Source organism: Otolemur garnettii, unplaced genomic scaffold (assembly GCF_000181295.1).
Source record: "Otolemur garnettii isolate 467f Iridium unplaced genomic scaffold, OtoGar3 scaffold00049, whole genome shotgun sequence".
Classification (NCBI taxonomy): Eukaryota; Metazoa; Chordata; class Mammalia; order Primates; family Galagidae; genus Otolemur; species Otolemur garnettii.
In genome coordinates, this window is record NW_003852444.1 from 9,019,508 (window position 1) to 9,037,635 (window position 18,128).

At 45.3% G+C, this 18,128-nt stretch overlaps 1 protein-coding gene across 1 annotated transcript in view; it reads left to right on the top strand.

Annotated features, from left to right (window-relative positions):
• LOC111725871 (solute carrier family 23 member 1-like) overlaps positions 1-18,128 on the top strand; it is a 49,932-nt gene that overhangs the window by 27,725 nt on the left and 4,079 nt on the right. Inside the window, exons 5-9 of the mRNA XM_023514201.1 lie at positions 9,960-10,141; positions 11,910-12,030; positions 12,216-12,372; positions 13,080-13,333; positions 18,031-18,128. The exon at positions 18,031-18,128 is cut by the window's right edge and continues 8 nt beyond it. Coding sequence (XP_023369969.1) covers positions 9,960-10,141; positions 11,910-12,030; positions 12,216-12,372; positions 13,080-13,333; positions 18,031-18,128 — 812 coding nt within the window. The remainder of the gene's footprint in view (positions 1-9,959; positions 10,142-11,909; positions 12,031-12,215; positions 12,373-13,079; positions 13,334-18,030) is intronic.

Sequence of the window (18,128 nt, forward strand, 5' to 3'; positions counted from 1 at the left end):
ATGGTGAAGATGTCCTAGGAACAGATGTACTAGGAACAGATGACGGTTACTGAGCACTTAGAGCAGCGGTTCTCAACCTGTGGGTTGTGACCCACAGGAACTGTAGTAAAGGGCCGCAACATTAGGAAGGTTGAGAACCACTGCCGTGGGGTCTCCCAGGCAATCTACCACCAGTTTTGTAGATGCCTTGTGCTCATGAAGCCTGACCCTTGCTAAATTCAATTGTATCATCAGGGAGAGGCCTGGTGGCTTTGAAGGTTCTGAAATTCGGTAGAGTTCCAGGTTGGTTCATCCAAATAGCATAGAAAGAAGTGAGCACTCAGGATTCTTGGCAGAGAGATCAACCACACCCTTGGGGCCAGCGGACTCAATAGCTTCCGGACTCCAGCATCCTCACCTGAAGTGACTTGGTGGAGGGGTGACTTGTGGGTGGGATACAGTTGTAGGAGATACTGTATGAGAGGGTGAGGGTCACTTGAGATCTTTAGGGAGTGCAATCATCTACTTTTTAGCTCAACCTGAATATAACACCTAGGCCGATAGCACCTGCACTTGGGTTGGCTGAGAGTTATGCCTGGGACCACCTGCTCTGGAGCATAGGTAGCATTGCACAGCATGATGTGCTGATGGGGGATCCAGGACACTATAGTTTGCCCAGGCTTCATTTATAACCTTCACACCAACTCCCCCAAGATCACTGGAACTGGGCGAAGGACATTCTTGTACAGAGAGCTATGGACCTAGAGCCGGGTGGATTCCCTGGGAGTCAAACTAACAAGACTTAGACAAGCCAGGGCCATCCTGCAACCCACTTAGACCCATATGACATGCAAAGGAGAAGATGGAACTTGGAGGAAACAATAGTGAGATTCCTACTCCTACTCATATTTGATTAGTGAGAAGGGACAAAGTTTACAAAACATCTCAGTGTATAGCAATACTACTCTAAGCTTGATGATATTGTTCTATTTTTATTTTTCCCCCTTGCTTTCAAAGTTTCAATTGGTGCCTTTTAAAATAAATTTTTAAGTCTAACAAGCATACAGAAATGAACACCAGAAATTTCCATGTCCAACTTACCCATGTAACCCAGCTCAGAATACAGGACGTTACCAACACCCCAGAAGCTCCCTTGTACCTCCTTCTGTTCACCTCACCCACAGAGTAACTGCTCTCCTGACCTATAGCAGCAAGGATTAGTTTTGCCTATCCATGAACATTGTATGGGAACCATGCAGTACCTTACATTCGCAAGAGTCTTTCATATTGTTATGCGTAGTGCAGATTATTCATTTTCTTTGGTGAATAATGTTCCATTATATGAATATACTACAATTTATCCATATTTATCCATTCTGTGTTATCTAGCTATGATTTTAAGGGTGGCAATCAGTTATTTGCTGTTTAGATAGTTGCTAAGAATATTTGTGTTCTTTAAGTGAACATACAAGTATAAATGTACATACGTACTTCAGTGAAAATATACCTAGTAGTGGAGTCACTGGGTCGTGGGGTGTCCATGTGTCTATGCCATGTGTTTGTTAAGCACTACCCAATACATTGCCAAAGTGGGGTTTCCAATTTATACTCCCATCAGCAGGGTATGTGAGCTCTAGTTATCTTACATTCTCATCAACATTTTCTATCTTTTTCCTTTTAGCCATCCTGGTGATAAACTTGTATCATTTTCATAGTGCTATTGAGTGATTTAGAGGTAACCATGATTGTTCCTCCAGCAGGTAGTTCTACTTCACCTCCTTGGGTCATTTTTCCCTAGGTTTACCACATTAACTGGTGACTGAACTTCAATATGATGATACAGGCTTTATTAGATACATCATTTCTATAATTTTCATTTCATTGAGTATCACATCAATGATCTATGGACTCACAATTAGGACCATGAGCCATCACAGACTAACATGAAAGTCCAAGCCCCAGACCACATCCCAGAGTGCCAGCATCACGATGCTCCCTCTTCATTGTCCATTCAGTGCAGCCAAGCATACTCTGGCTGCAGTTTTATTAATACGACAACATAGGCCAGGCGCAGTGGCTCATACCTGTAATCCTAGAACTCTGGGAGGCAAGACATAGGTAAATTGCTTGAGCTCAGGAGTTTAAGACCAGCCTGAGCAAGAGCAAGACTCCATCTCTACCAAAAGTAGAAAAACTAGCCGAACATTGGTGGCTGCTGCCTGTAGTCCCAGCCACTCGGGAGGCTGAGGCAAGAGAATCACTTAAGCCCAAGAATTTGAGGTGGCTGTGAGTTATGACACTACAGCACTCTACCCAGGGTAACAGAGTGAGACTCTATCCACCCCCCCACCACAAAAAATGACAACAGCCTTAGATGTGTTCCAGTTTGGTAGAGTCAATTCTGATGCCAGCGCCTTTTGTCCCAGAATGAGGATATATCATGAAATATTGCTTAGAAATAATTTTATTATCAACTTATTTTAAATGCAAAGAGCAAAAACAGCATCATTTGGCACAGGAATTTGGTGGCTCCAGCTCTTTCTGCTACTGTCTTTCTTTTTCCCACCGGGAGCTCTTGACCCATTCCCTTGCTCCTATGACAGGAGGAGTTTTTGAGTCCTTCCCTGCAATAGTGGACAGCAAAGCAACATTGTTAAACCTCTTAGTATGTTCTTCCCCAAGTACTTTCAAAGGCCTTACTTAATATGTATACAAAGTGCATTGTAACTGGGTCCTCTCCACTGGGTAGGACATATCTTGAAAATACCAGATTTTCCAGTCCAGCCCATAAATGCCATCAACATTCCAACAAGTGAAATTAAATGGTTTTATATTATTCCTACCCTAGGAAAAACAATCAAATCCCTAGCTCTGGAAAAGTAGGGTTTCCTTACCACCTTCTTTTTCAAAATACCCCTGGTGGCCCTCCTACCCTATAAAGCCAGCCCTTTATGCTTTCGTCACCAATGTTTTATTGCTTGAGGCACACGCTCCAATTTTTCAAAAATTTACTGCTTTGGGGAGATGATAGGAAATATGACAAGATCCCTTGATATTGTATTTCTGGTCCACTCTTGCCCAGATCCTACTGTTGAGAAGTGACCAGGAGATGCTGACACGCTGATGTTCATGCTGGTGGACAATCTGGGTTGCCAGTGTTTTCACAAGAGTCTGGGCCAGATCTTTAGTTGTGGAATGGGCAAAGTCAAACCAGAAAAAAGGGCAAAAACCCGTTTTTTTTTTTTTTTTAATCTTTACATTCCCCATGCTCTGTGATATGTCCAGTATAGGCAGCTTGCCAGCTCTATGGTGGGTCATATACCCTTAAAGTATATTCTCCCATCAAAGGCACATGAGCCTGCTACTAGTGGCAATCTGGGCCCTCCTGGGCAACGTAAGTGGTCCAGATGGAGACGAGGATTATGTTCTTTGTGAGCCCAAGGTGTCATCCCATGGACTCTAGTGACTATCTTCGAGGTCATACATCCCTCCTTTTGTAAAGACAAGGGAGCATTGACATGAACAACCAATATCTGAGATTGGACTACAAAGTCCTGTCCCACAAAAGGGAGGGAAACTTAAATAGAGCCTTCTGTGATTTGCTTGCCAGATTAAACAGTCCCCTGGCTAGAGCCCAAGAATCTCTGTAATTATATAGGGGATAATTTATGTGGGTAGTGTTTATGTGTGTGCACAGTCATCACATCACACATCACTTGGTCCATTAGTCGGCCTTAGACGTGCCATACTTCTCTCATTGGGGTTTCTGCTGGCTGGGCAGAATGTCTCACATTTCCAGGCCCAATCTTTTTCAGTTAATTGAATAGCACCTCAGTAAGATGCCAACTAGTGCTTTGGAATTCAAAGATTCACACAAGGGGACCCAAATCTCTTGCTGTAAGGTTGTGTTTGCTTTAGAGGACAGGAACTACCACTTGCTCATGGATCCTAAGAATCTCTCCTGGGTAGCTGTTTTTCCTTTTCCTGAAGATAACTATTTCCCTGAAGTCAGCAAATTTTGTTGATCAGGCCATTCCTCATTTGAATGTCTTTCTGACATCACTCAAGACATAATTGGGAACTCTGAACTTAGAGTTATTTGGAGCCAGTCAGTAGTGGTCTAATCCAAAACAGTGCCCAGGGCGACACCTGTGGCTCAAAGGAGTAGGGTGCTGGCCCCATATACTGGAGGTGGTGGGTTCAAACAAAACAAACAAACAAACAAACAAACAAAAAAACAAAACCCCCACAAAACAGTGCCCAGTAGTGGACTTCTTAGTAACGTTCTTTCAAAGGGGGAGAAGTCCAGTATCTTCCTTAGCCCACCTGTGCACCCAAAGCCCCATGGCAGTACTGAACATGAAGCTTCTGCAGGGCCGGTTCCCACTCAGTGTAGACTCTGTCACCTATGATTTCAATAGCTCAGGAGCACTGGGTCTGTAAGGATGCAGTAGCCTAGGCCCTAACTTGCGGATTTCAGACAACCTTCTGCCATTCATCTTCACTTTGAAAAATGGCCTTTTTGCAAGAGCCTACACTATGACACACAGCCCAAAAGTGCGCCTGGATGGGGGTGGACTCAACTAATATCATCAGATCTCGGCGCTTCCTTTTTATCTTGGGGTGGACCCAAAGATAACAAGGTGTTTTAATCTTTAAAGACCCATTCCGTGCAATGGCAGACTAAGATACACCCAAGACTTTCCCTTATTAAACTGGCAGACTATAGAGTTTTGCCACATTGATTGGCCAATCTCCGAATGGCATGTGTTGTAACACCTTTTCCAAATCAGCACAAACTTCTTCTTCAGTGAAGCCTGTTCCTATTATCTCATCAAGAGAATGAATCACAGCACACATGTGGTTTGTGGGTTTGTGGGTTTTGTTTTTTGTTTTTCTGCTGTTCTCCCATGGGAGCCTTTACTTGGCTTTGGAAAATTCAAATTAAAACCAAGCATCTGCTCTGCTTGATGTCAGGGGCAGGGTTTCCCTGCATCCAGCCCTAGTGAGAACCACAGTTCCTTACACAGGTCTGTTGCCTTCATACTGTCCAAGAAAGATCCAGCAAGTTAATTTGTCTTTATTCCTACTGCCACTGCTCAAATCTTCCCTGCGTTCTGATGCAGTCTCTGCCTCCCTGCAGTGGCTCCACTCACAGACCTTCACTGCATTCTGAAGCAGTTGTCCTTTGTTTTGAGGACAGTGGGCAACAGTTATAGAAAGGAGTGTCCCTGGGGCTCTGAATAGCATTAGTGGAGTTTAGGGTCATTCTGTGCCTGCACTCAGCCCTGGGTCCCAAGTGACATAGGCATTCATATTGTCTTCAATAGATTTACTATTTACTTTTGTGCTTAGAGTCCCCTAAAACAGGAGTCTGCAAACAGTGAGTTTTGGGTCAAATCCAGCTGGTGGCCTGTTTTTCAACTGTCTATGAACTAAGAATGATTTTTATATTTTTAAGTTTTTAAAAAATTCCATTAGAAACCACACATGGCCCACAGCATCTAAAATATCTTCTTTCTGTACTTTTATTGAAGTAGGCCCATCCCTGCTCTGAAACTGAGGGGGCAGGGCAGTGGGCTCCTCTAGCCCAGATTTGAGGGTGTCAATGCCACTATTTTTCTCCACATTGCCCCCACGTGTCCATCATGGTGAACTACAAACCCAGAGTTTTACCTGTGATATTTTAGCTCCCTCTGCTGGTTCCACTGGTTTTCACAAATGCTGTAAACAGGAAAAAGTTTGTAACAAGCTTCAGTCTAATTTTCTTAATTGATTGATGATTGGTTTAATTCACAGAGTCAGCCTATTGGGATGGAAGGCAGATTCTCTAAGTTTCACTGAGTTCTGTTTACCCACACGTATCTCAAGGCTTGAGACCATGGATGGCCAGCAGACCAACCATATATCACAGTCCTAGTCACAGGCATGAAAGTGACCCAAATGCATGTATAGAAACAAGAGAAATGTTATCATTCAGTATGATACAATAAGTAATGGAGAAGTCAAAGTGAGCTGTTTTGAGGAAATGGTGGTAATGGAAAAAGTAGAAAATTGTGGGAAGAAATGGAAAGTTCAGTTTTCAACATGTTAGACCAATTTTAACTTCACTTTCTAGTATCCTGGTAGTCTGAGCTAACTTAGACCCTGCTCACATGACCAATGCATGAAAATGATGAATGAATATGTTTTTGAATTTATTCTCAAGCTCAAAACCAAAGGAAAATTTCACTTTCTAGTAACAAAAATAGAAATTATAGTCAGAATCAGTTTATGATGGTAGGATAAAAAGTCAGACACAGATTGACAGAACCAAAGGTTAGGAGCTTGGGTTTTAATGATCAACAAGATCCTGAAAGAGCATCCCCTGTAGTGTATTGGGGCCTATGATAATCCCACCATCCCAGGGAATCAAGAAGGAAACTTTTATTCTGTCCAAGGATGATGGGAGGAGTTGGAACATGGAATCATGTGGGAAAAAAAGCCTTCAACTCAGCAACATGTGTGGGAATGGTAGAAAGATTCTCAAGCTCAGAAATTAAAGTAAAAACTGATCTTGTCAATGAAATACCTGTGGTTTTCAGCAGAAGAACATGTAAATTTTTCTTTAGTGATACTCCCACATTCTAAGGCACATGAGACTCCCCCAAGGAAAAAAAAAACAAGTCCCCTGAAGAAGAGCTCACAGACATAGATTTTATCATTTCACACAAGGCAATAATGTACTATGTGAGAGAATAAGAAGAAATAAGAGATAATAGAACAGTTTAAATGAGGATATTAAATCAGTACTTTAAAAATAATTAACGAGAGGCCAGGGATGATGGCTCATGTCTGTAATCCTAGAACTTTGGGAGGCTAAGGTAGAAGGATTTCTTAAGGCCAGGATTTCAAGACCAGCCTGAGAAAGAGAAAGACCCTATCTCTACAAAAAAAGTAGAAAAATTATCTGGGCATGGAGGCTTGTGCTTGTTGTCCCAGATACTCCAGAGGCTGAGACAGGAGGATTGCTTGAGCCCAGGATTTTGAGGTTGCAGTGTTCCTGTGATGCCACTGTACGCTAGGCTAGACAACAGAATGAGACTCTGTCTCAAGGAAAATAAAAAAAAAAATAAAGAGCATCAAGAAGCAATGGCTCGGTGCCTGTGGCTCAAGTGGCTAAGGTGCCAGCCACATACACCTAAGGTGGCGGGTTCGAATTCAGTCCAGGCCCACCAAACAACAATGATGACTGCAACCAAAAAATAGCTGGGTGTTGTGGCAGGTGCCTGTGGTCCCAGCTACTTGGGAGGCTGAGGCAGGAAGACTCACTTGAGCCCAGGAGTTGGAGGTTGCTGTGAGCTGTGATGCCACAGCACTCTACCTAGGGGAATAGCTTGCGGCTCTGTCTAAAAAAAAAAAAAGAAGAAGAAACAATAAACCCCTAATGTAGAATATAAAATGAAATAAGAATAAAGAAATTTGAAAATAGAGCCAAATAGAACTTTAATAATAAAAAGTTATTGTAATTAAAAAATGTAATTAACAAGTTAAACAGCATTTAGACACAGCTGAAGAGAGACTAATAAATGAAAGATTATCTAAGGAAATAATCCTGAATACAGCCATGAAAAGTGAAAATATGGTAAATATGAAATAGAGGAGGGGAAATGTGAAACAGAGGTTAAGAAATGTGAAGCTATGTTTGTTTGTGCCTATAATCCTGGCATTTTGGGATGCCAAGGTGGGAGGATTGCTTGAGTCCAGGAGTTCAAGACCAGCCTGAGCAACATAGGAAGATCCTGTATCTACAAAAAATAAAAAAATTAGCTGGGCCTGGTGTGCCTATAGTCCTAGCTACTTGAGAGGCTGGGGCAAGAGGATGCTTGAGCAGAGGAGTTTGAGGTTACAATAAGCTAGGATCACACCATTGTGCTCCAGCCTGAGTGACATAGCAAGATCTTATCTCTTAAAACATGTGAAGGTAGAATGAGAAGTCCAACTTGCATCTAATAAGAATTCTTAAAGGTGGTAATGAGAAAATGGAAAAGTGGCAGCACTGGAAGAGATATAATGGCTAATGATATTTTGGAACAGATGAAAGATATGAATATTGAGATTAAAAGCAGGCACATCAAGTCCTAAGGAGAATAAATAAGAGTAAATCCACCATTAAATACATCATAATAAAGCTAGAATACCAAATAAAAAGAGAAAATCTTAGAAACAATAAGAAACAAACAAAGAAACAAAAAACCTATGAAAGAATAGCGATTGGACATTCAGCGGTGTTCTCACTAGAGACAATAGAAACCAGAAGGAATGGGATATTTCCAAAATGCTAAGAGAAAATGTTGTCATTTTAGAATCCAGTCCCAAATGTAGAATTCCACATCATGCAAGATTGATGGCAACATAAGGACATTTCTGGATAAACAAGGGGAGCTTATCAGTGATAGGCCTTTGTTGAAATAATTACTAAAAGATAAACTTCAAGAAAAAAGAAATGAACTCTCAAATGAAAGAGTGGTAGGAAAGAAGCTATAGTGAGCAGAGGAATAGATGGGTACAAACGTGGGTGTACGTGTATTCACCAGCTGCCATAACAAAATAACACAGCCAGGCATGGTGGCTCCTGATTGCACTCCCAGCTACTTGGAAGGCTGATACAGGAGGATCACTTGAGTGCAGGAGTTTGAGACCACCCTGGGCAGCATAGTGAGACAAGAACAAAAGCAGAAACCATAGACTGGGTGGCTTTAACACACAAATTTATTTTTTCACAGTTCTGGAGGCTGATAGTCTGAGATCAGTCTGTCAACATGGTCAGGTTTATAGTGAGGGCCTTTCCTTGGTATATGGAAGGGAGCAGAGAGAGAGAGCGCGCGTAAATCATCCTCTCCTTATAAGGGCACTATGTCCATGTCTCACCTTCATGATCTCATCGAAATCTAACTTTGTTCTGAGTTTCCATCTTCAAATACCATCACATGGTGGGTAAGAGCTTCAGAATATGAATTTTTGAGGGGGACGCAAACATTTCCTCAGTAGCGTTAGGTAAATCTAGATAAGGACCGATTATAAGAAAATATAATAAAAATGTAATAATTACCAAAAGCAGTGGAAAAATAAATAATTGTCAACAACAGCATGGAAAATAGAAGAATGGTGGTAGAAGTTAAAGATTTCTAAGGTCATTGTATTATTTGAGAGGAAGTTACAAATCCTTTGTTAAGTATTCACTTCAGAAAGCTAAGAAAGGCTTTTAGAAGAATAATATAGAAGATATAACATCCAAACTAGTAAAGTAAAAAGGGGAAAAGCAAAATTAATCCAGTGGATCAGAAGTTGGCAATCCACAGCCTAGGAGCCAAATCTGGACTGTTGTCTCTTTTTGAACAGACAGCCTATAAGCTACGACTGGTTCTAAATTTTAAATGGTTAAAAAAAAAAGAAAAGATTTCATGACATGTCAAAATTATATGAAATTCAAATCCCAGTGTCTATAAATAAAGTTGTATTGGAAAACAGTGACACTCATTTGTTCTCATCTTGTCTGGAAAAGTTGTGGACAGAGCCTGGATGGCCTTAAGGCCTAAAATAGTCACTCTGTGGTTCTTTTCAGAAAAAGAACGTAGGAAAACAGAAAAATACAGCCTGGAGATGTGGAACACACTACTGAGCGTGCTAGTGTTATAAGTCATCACATCATCATCATCATGACCATGATCAATAAATAACTATGAAAGTAACCGAAAATTTTCACGTAAAATAAAAATGCTCAACACACAGCTGGAAAAAAAGACTGTACAGAGCAGTGAGATGGGAGCTCTCCCCTTCCCTCAGCTGCTTTGGGGTCCAGCCTCCCCCTCTAATGCCACCTAAAGGTGACCAGATTTAGCAGCAGGCAGCAGCGTCTAGCTGGTGGGGTGGCCTGGGCTGGCTGAGGCCCACACTCCTGCTGCAGGCTCTGAGGCACCTGAACACTTCCTCTCTGGCAGTTGCAGGGCGCCATCATGGTGGCTTCCTGTGTCCAGATGCTGGTGGGCTTCTCAGGCCTCATTGGCTTTCTCATGCGCTTCATTGGCCCTTTGACCATTGCCCCGACCATCTCCCTGGTGGCCCTACCTCTCTTCGATTCTGTGAGCAATGACGCCGGGATCCACTGGGGGATTTCTGCCATGTAAGTACTGGTGGTGAAGGAAGTACCCTCCAAGCTCTTTCTGGTGGAAGATCACCACTGACTATATATATATATTTTTTTTTTTTGAGAGTCTCATTATGTCACCCTCAGTAGAGTGCTGTGGCATCACAGCTCATAGTAACCTCAAACTCTTAAGCTTACGCAATTCTTTTCCCTCAGCCTCCCAAGTAGCTGGGACTACAGCCAATCATCACAACACCCAGCTATTTTTTGGTTGCAGGTGTATTTGCTGTTTAACAGGCTGGGCTGGATTCAACCCCGCCAGCCTTAGTGCATGTGGCTGGTGCTGTAACTACTGTGCTACGGGTGCTGAGCCACCACTGACAATATTATTGTCAAACTCTTGTGATTTACAAAGTCTTTCATGAACATTATCATTCCATAAGAAACATCAAAGTTGCTACTTATACTTCTTAATGCGAATCATTTTTATCTTACTTGTACTCACAGACAATGAGTTAATCACTGGCAGTGTATGAGGATACTTAGTGTTGACTAATCATTGATCCTACTGGCCCCTACTGGCCCCATCTAGGTTTTTGTTTGTTTGTTTGTTTTTGAGACAGAGTCTCACTATGTCACCCTCGGTACAGTGCTGTGACATCACAGCTCGTAGTAACCTCAAACACTTGGACTTAAGCGATTCTCTTGCCTCAGCCTCCTGAGTAGCTGGAACTACAGGCATCTGCTATAACACCCGGCTATTTTTAGGTTGCACTTGTCATTGTTGTTTAGCATACCCAGGCTGGGCTCCAACCTGCCAGCTTTGGTGTATGTGGTCGGCACCCTACTCACTGAGCTACTGGGTGCCAAGCCTAAGTTTTTGTTAAGCAAACGACCCCAGCTCTTAAGCATGTAAGAGCTGGTATAGCTCTTTATTTGGTTTTAACCAAATAAAACTTGGATACCAGAACCTATAATACCAGGAGACAGCCATGAGAGTCACAGGGTGCTGCTTGTGTGCAGAGGAAGGTGTCATGATGGTCAGCTGGGCCTCAAGCAGTACACTGACCTTTTTTAAAAAAATTCTTTAAAATTTATTTTTATTGTTTTATTTTAGAGACAGGGTCTCTCTTTGTCATACATGCTAGAGTCCAGTGGCATGATCACAGCTCTCTGTAACCTTAAACTTCCAGACTCCAGCAATCTTCCTGTTCTAGCCTCCTGAGTAGCTGCGGCTACTGGCACATAAAACCACACCTGTCTAATTTTTAATTTTTTTAAAAAATTTTTTTTTATAGCCTCGCTATATTGCACAGGCTGGTCTCAAACTTCTGGCCTTAAGTAATACCCCTGTCTTGGCCTCCCAGAGTGCTGGGATTACAGGCATGAGCCACTATGCCTCGCCTACACTGACCTTTGGAGGGACTTGGGGATGGTTCTCTCACTCTGCCCCTTGTGGTCTGAGGGGAGGTGTGAGGACCCAGATGGTCCCTGGCTCTAACTGCTGGATCTAACCAGCTGCCGGGGCTCATTTCCCTTAGACATTTCGGAAAGATGAGTGTCCTTTCCCATTACTCCTCTTTAGCCACTAGCAGCTTCCGAAAGGGAACAGCCCACCTTTTTGAGATGGCAGGACTCCACCTGTGCTGCAGAGAGGATCCAGATGGACACCGTCCCCGCGGGGCCACTGGTCCCAGAGACACTTGGTGGCTCGCCTCCTGGACCACACCAAAGCCTCAGGTGCCTCTCTCTCAAGGCGCGCCCCAGCTCGCGGGTTGAATATGGTGGTTTGTTTCTGTTTTAGGACCATCTTCCTCATCGTGCTGTTTTCTCAGTACCTGAAAAACGTCGTGGTGCTGCTGCCCGTTTATGGAGGAGACAAGAAGTGCCACACCTCCAAGTTCTACTTGTTTCAGGTGTTCCCTGTAAGAAGCAGCCCCCCACTCTCTTCCTCTCGCTCATTTCCAAGCTTTCCTGGACGCCTCCTTTGCCCCCACCTGGGAGTGGTGGGGTGGGGGCAGGGCGGGGCTGGGCGGGGCTGGGCGCGTGCGGGGCGGGGCTGGGCGCGTGCGGGGCGGGGCTGGGCGCGTGTGAGGCCGGCTCCCTGCAGGTGCTGTTGGCCCTCTGCATCTCCTGGCTTGTCTGCTTCGTGCTCACGGACACCAACGTCCTCCCCACGGTCCCCTCAGCCTACGGGTACCTGGCCCGCACCGACACCAAAGGCAGTGTCCTGAGCCAGGCCCCTTGGTTTCGCTTCCCTTACCCAGGTGATGAGAAGATCGAGCCCCTTCTTGTTTGGGACACAAGTTTGCTGGAACTGTCCAGGAGCCCCTCAGGGTCTGGGTGCAGAATTGAACAGGCACGAGAAGAGAAAGGATAGGCCCCAGTGAGTCTGTATGAGACTCCTAAGAAAGGAAGGAGACCTCGTGCTAGGAACTCCCTGGGAGTGGGAGCTTGGAGCTGTGGCTCTCAGCCCTAGCTCAGAGCTGGGTATATCCCTCGCCTGCACATCACTCAGAACCCAACCACCTGAGGGTGGAGGAGAGGAAGAGAGAGAGGGCCTGGAGTCCTAGCCAGACTTTAGGTCTCCTGGATCTGGTGGCCTAGGGAGACCTCTTCCTGTGGTTCTTAGCCCAGGCTGTATAGGTGACAGGGTTCCAGGAAGGGGCAGCCTTGCTTTCTGTACTATGGACCTATGGCTCCCTTATGACTCTCAGCTCCCCAAAACTTTAAGGACCTGCTAAAAAGAGACCCATTGGTGTGCATAGTGACCTCAATTTCTGGCTGTCGGACCCACTCCCAGGGAGGAACAGTAGGGCAGGATTCTAAGCCAATGCCTCTGCACATTTGTGAGGGTTAAAGGCACACTGCCCAGTCTTAAAAACCTTCCAGGTACCCTCTGCCAAAGAAATTATTTGGGCCTCAGCATCTTCTTATGTTATGAATTAACAATCCCTCTGCATTGCATCTGCAGGACAGTGGGGCGTCCCCACCGTCAGCCTGGCAGGGGTCTTCGGGATCATCGCAGGGGTGATCTCCTCAATGGTGGAGTCAGTAGGTGATTATTACGCCTGTGCCCGGCTGGTGGGGGCCCCACCCCCTCCGAAGCATGCCATCAACCGTGGTATTGGCATTGAAGGCCTTGGCTGCCTCCTGGCAGGAGCCTGGGGGACAGGGAATGGCACCACCTCCTACAGTGAGAATGTCGGGGCTCTGGGCATCACTAAGGTAAGCCTGTTGAGGGCAACTCCTGGGGCAACTGGGCGCCTGAATCTGCCACCCCATGTGTTAGTTTCCCATCACTGCCGTAACAAATTATCACAAACTTAATGGCTCCAAACAACCCAGTTTAGAAGTTGGATGTGGGTCTCATGGGGCTGAAATTAAGGTGTTGACAGAGCAGCATCCCTTTCTGGAGGCTCTAGGGCAGCGGTTCTCAACCTGTGGGTTGCGACCCACAGGAACTGTATTAAAGGGCTGTGGCATTAGGAAGGTTGAGGACCACTGCTCTAGGGGAATCCATTTCCTCACCTTTTCCATCAGCTAGAGGCTGTCACATCCCTGGGCGTTTATTCCCCTTCCTCCATCTGCAGAGCCAGCAATATCACATCTCTCTGAACGTTATTCTGAAGTCATATCTCCCCTGCCCACAGCCAGGAAGGGTTCTCTGCCTATAGGATTTGTGTAGTTAGACTGGGCCCACCTGGATCATCCAGGATTCTCTACTTGTGTCCAGGTCCTTAAGCACTTCTGCCAGGTCCCTTCTGCCATGCAAAGGTAACATACATGTCTTTGCAGGTTCAAGGATTAGGGCCTAGGCCACTTTGAGGGAGCCAGGGTTCTGCCTTCCACATTCGGCCTCCTTGGGTTGTGGAGATTCCACAGACAGAACTTCTACTAGCACTGGCAGGTGACAGCAGCTTTCTGAACCCTGAAGAGAAAAAATCCTTGCTTCCTGAAGTTTAGGTGGGGGATTTTTTTTTGAGACAGAGTCTCACTATGTCGCCCTCGGTGGGGTGCTGTGGCATCACAGCTCACAGCAGCCTCAAACTCTTAGGCTTAAGTGATTCTCTTGCCTCAGCCTCATGAGTAGCTGATGCACCCCCCACAACGCCTGGCTATTTTGTTGTTGTTGTTGTCATTGTTGTTTAGCAGGCCCAAGGCAGGTTCGAACCTGCCAGCCCCAGTGTATGTGGCCAGTGCCCTAGTCTCTGAGCTACGGGTGCCAAGCCATGGGTGGGAGATCTTTTATCTCAGCCCCAGCGCCAAGTGTTACCCAAACCTGCCTATTCCTGTGCACCTTGACCAGCGCCACCTGGTGTCCAAGGACTGCTCACACTCGGTGGCCTCTATAAAGCACAGCACGTGTCCTATCCTGTCTCCTCCTCCTGCAACCCTTGTCTTAGTGAGTTCACACAGTCACCCATGTCACCCATACCTTCTCATTGTCCTGTGCCCTTGCCAATCGACTCTGTGTACTCAACATCCCCTCCCTTCCTATTCTCTATTCTCCATTCCCAGGGCATGGCATTATCATTTCTTGCGTGGAAACTGCAGTGGCCCCTAACATTCCCTTTTCTTAGGATCTTATTCATCCTATCTACCTACCACATGACTGCTCAGGGATCTTTCTAGAACCCAATTCTAGTTAGGTTAGTCTCTGCTTAAAGTCTCTTGATGGGTTTCCGTTTCCACATAAAAGTTCCATGAGGTCATCAAGAATTCTTCAGGATGGCACTTTCCAGTGTGACTTAGGAAAATCAGTATTATATAATATTGCTTTTGGCCAGGCACGGTGGCTCATGCCTATAATCCTAGCACTCTGGGAGGCCAAGATGCATGGATTGCCTGAGCTCACAGTTTTGAGACTAGCCTGAGCCAAAGCGAGACCTCATCTCTAAAAATAGCTGGGTGTTGTGGTGGGCACCTGTAGTCCCAGCTACTTGGGAGGCTGAGGCAAGAAAATCGCTTGAGCCCAAGAGTTGGAGGTTGCTGTGAACTGTGACACCATGGCACTCTACCCAGGGCGACAAAGTGAGACTTTGTCTCAAAGAAAAAATGTTGCTTTCCACATGCCTCAGTGTATCTTTGCAGTGGTTCCCAGCACAGGTCCCATGAGCTTTGGGAAAATAGATTCCCCGCCAACCCACTGTCCACCTTGCATTTCCCATAGCTCCTCCAGTGGTTCCAAAGTGCAGCCTGGTGGCATTGCACCTTCCCAGCATCAGCTCTGTCCACCTCTGTGCCCTGTGTGACTCTAGCACAGGGGAGCTAAAATCTGTGAGCAAATAGCTAAGCTGGCACCTCCCCCTATATCAAGTCTGTGAACTCTTTGGTACATACCTGAGGGTTCAAAACCTTTAGTGCACGTGTCTGGAATGTTTTCCCTTAGAAAGGCCACTGAATGACACAGAAATATAACAGAAGAGGACTATGTAAGTATAACACAGCAAATATTTCCTTTCCTGCTAAAGAGGGAAAATCCCATGTAGAACCGAACATTATAGTTCAATAAACAGAACAAACATTTATTTAAAGCATCATTTCTAAAGTAAGCTCCTTTAGAGGGGAGGGAAGAAGTAGGAATGAAAGATACATAGACACAGACAGAGCAAGCTACAAAATAAGTAGGAGACTTAAGACTAACCCTGAAGGATGCACAGGTGCAAAGACCACTTGCTTTTGTGGACTCACACCTCCCCCTTGTGGCCTTTCAGGTATTGCTTCATGTTGCATGTCTGCAAGGATGAGCTCCAGTAAGAACCACTTACTGGTTCTCCCGTGTAGAGGAGCCAAGGGGGCTGAAAGCCAGAGATCTCCTGTCACCTCTCTGGGATGTCATGACTTCCAGCCCAGATGTCACTCCAGTAGCCAAAAGAGGCCCAGGGCTGCATGATAAGTGCTTGTGGCAGCAGGAATGGGGGATGTCTGCCATCCTTATGAGACTGCCAGCATGGTTGAACCTGACAAATTCATCTGTTGTGCTTGTAGTCATGCCTTTGTTCCAATAGTTGATTGTTAGGGTTGTAAACAAACAAAACACTTTCTGTGGATGTGGTAAGAATTTCTAATGAATTCAGTTAAGTAAATAAGCTCTTATGCTGGAAAGAAAAAACCAGGCAAAGGCCGAATCTGTTAACTGATTGCTGCGTTAGTGAACTTTAGTTGACATTAGAGTATCTTTTTACAAAATGCTAATTGTGGTAAAAGACAGATAATATAAACTGTACCATTAAAACCATTTTACAGTATACAGTTCGGTAGTGTTAAGTACATTCACACCATGTGCAACCATCACAACCATCTCCTGAGCTCTTTTTCATTTTGCAAAACTGAAATTCTGAGCATATAAACAACAGCTTCTCATCTCTTTCTCCCCACAGTCCTCGACAACTACAATTCTGTTTCCTGTCCCTGTCAATGTGACTACCCTGGGGACCTCGTATAAAGTAGACCCACAGTATTTTTTTTTTTTTATGATTGGGTCATTGGAACGCATAAAGTCTTCTGCGTTCATCCATACTGCACAAGTGTCAGAATTTCCTTCCTTTTTAAAAGACTGAATAAGGTTCCATTGTATGAATACGCCACATTTCACTCATGCTTTGCCTTTGGATTTGATTCTAACTCCTTTCCATAGTCCCCAAGGCCCTGCAGCTGTCCCATCTCCTACCTCTCCCCCTGTGTCACTGTGCTCCAGGCACACTGATTTCCCTTTTGCTCTAAAGCCAACCAGGCTCCTCCCACAGCAGTCTGCATTAGCTGTTTCCTCTCCACCGTGCTCTTCCACCATCTTGGAGTACGTCGCTTCCCTTGGGTCTCAGCTGAACTCTCCTTTCTGGGTGGGCCTTCCTTGACCACTCTCCAGGGAGCCTCCCATCCCAGCTATGTGCTATGTGTCTTCATAGCACATGTTGGTAGAGCAAATTATCTCCTTTCTTTATCAGCTTACCTGTTTGGTATCTGTTCTCCTGCTGTAACACTGTAGGCTCCATTTATAGGCAACATGGAAATTGAAATGGATGTGGCGTGAATGAAACACCCATGTGTCTGTGAACTTACAATGCTGTTTATAAAGCCTATTCAAAGGCCCTACTCCTGGGCCTTACTCAAGCTTGGCTCCATGGCCTGGGGTCCCATGTCTCCCCCTCTTTGGCTTCACTTTTCCCTTCTGTAAAATAAGAGGTTTGAATAAGGCTCTAGGTTTCCTTCCTACGCTGGTCTTCTATACATTAAACATGCATGTATCAAATCCTGGATGCCTACACGAGTGCTGTGACTGTAGGAGGTGAAATAAATGAGGTTTCTGTCTTTGGGGAGTATATGATCAGAGCGGACAATGGCACAGCCACACATAAAGATGCAGCATCATGGAGTAAAGCCTGACACCTCTGCCTCTTGTAAAAAACGTCAGTCCTTATTGAGAGTTTATTATTCTCAATGCTTACTGTTGTTCTAAGCATTTCGCCTACTTTATCTGATTTAATCTTGTGAAGTAGGCGTTATTCAGCCACTGTGGTAAATGTGGAGGCTGATGACATGTGGAGAGATTAGGTAAAGAATGGCCCTCGGCTAACTGGAGGCAGAGCTGGGATTGGCTCTCACCCCCATGTGTAAGTGTTGGGCCGCTGTGCCTCCCTTGGTGAACTTTTTGCCTCACTGTCTGGACTTCTTAGGAAAGGAGCATTTGGGCCAAGATCTAAAGAAAGGTATGAAGAAAGGCCTCAGAGTGGAGAGCTGAGGGCAGAGGACACACCCTGCTCTTTCCCAAGCCCCATTTGGGGGCCAAGGGGGCTGTTGTAGGCTTCAGGGGCACTGCTCCTGTGGGTCCACCCAGTGATGTTTGAGGTGCTGGGAGTGGGGCAGAGGCCTCTGGGCGCTGGCCTGACTGGCCCCCCTCCTTCCTCATCTCCCTGGTGCTGCAGGTGGGGAGCAGGATGGTGATTGTCGCCGCGGGCTGTGTACTGCTCCTGATGGGCATGTTTGGGAAGATTGGGGCTGCATTTGCTACCATCCCAACCCC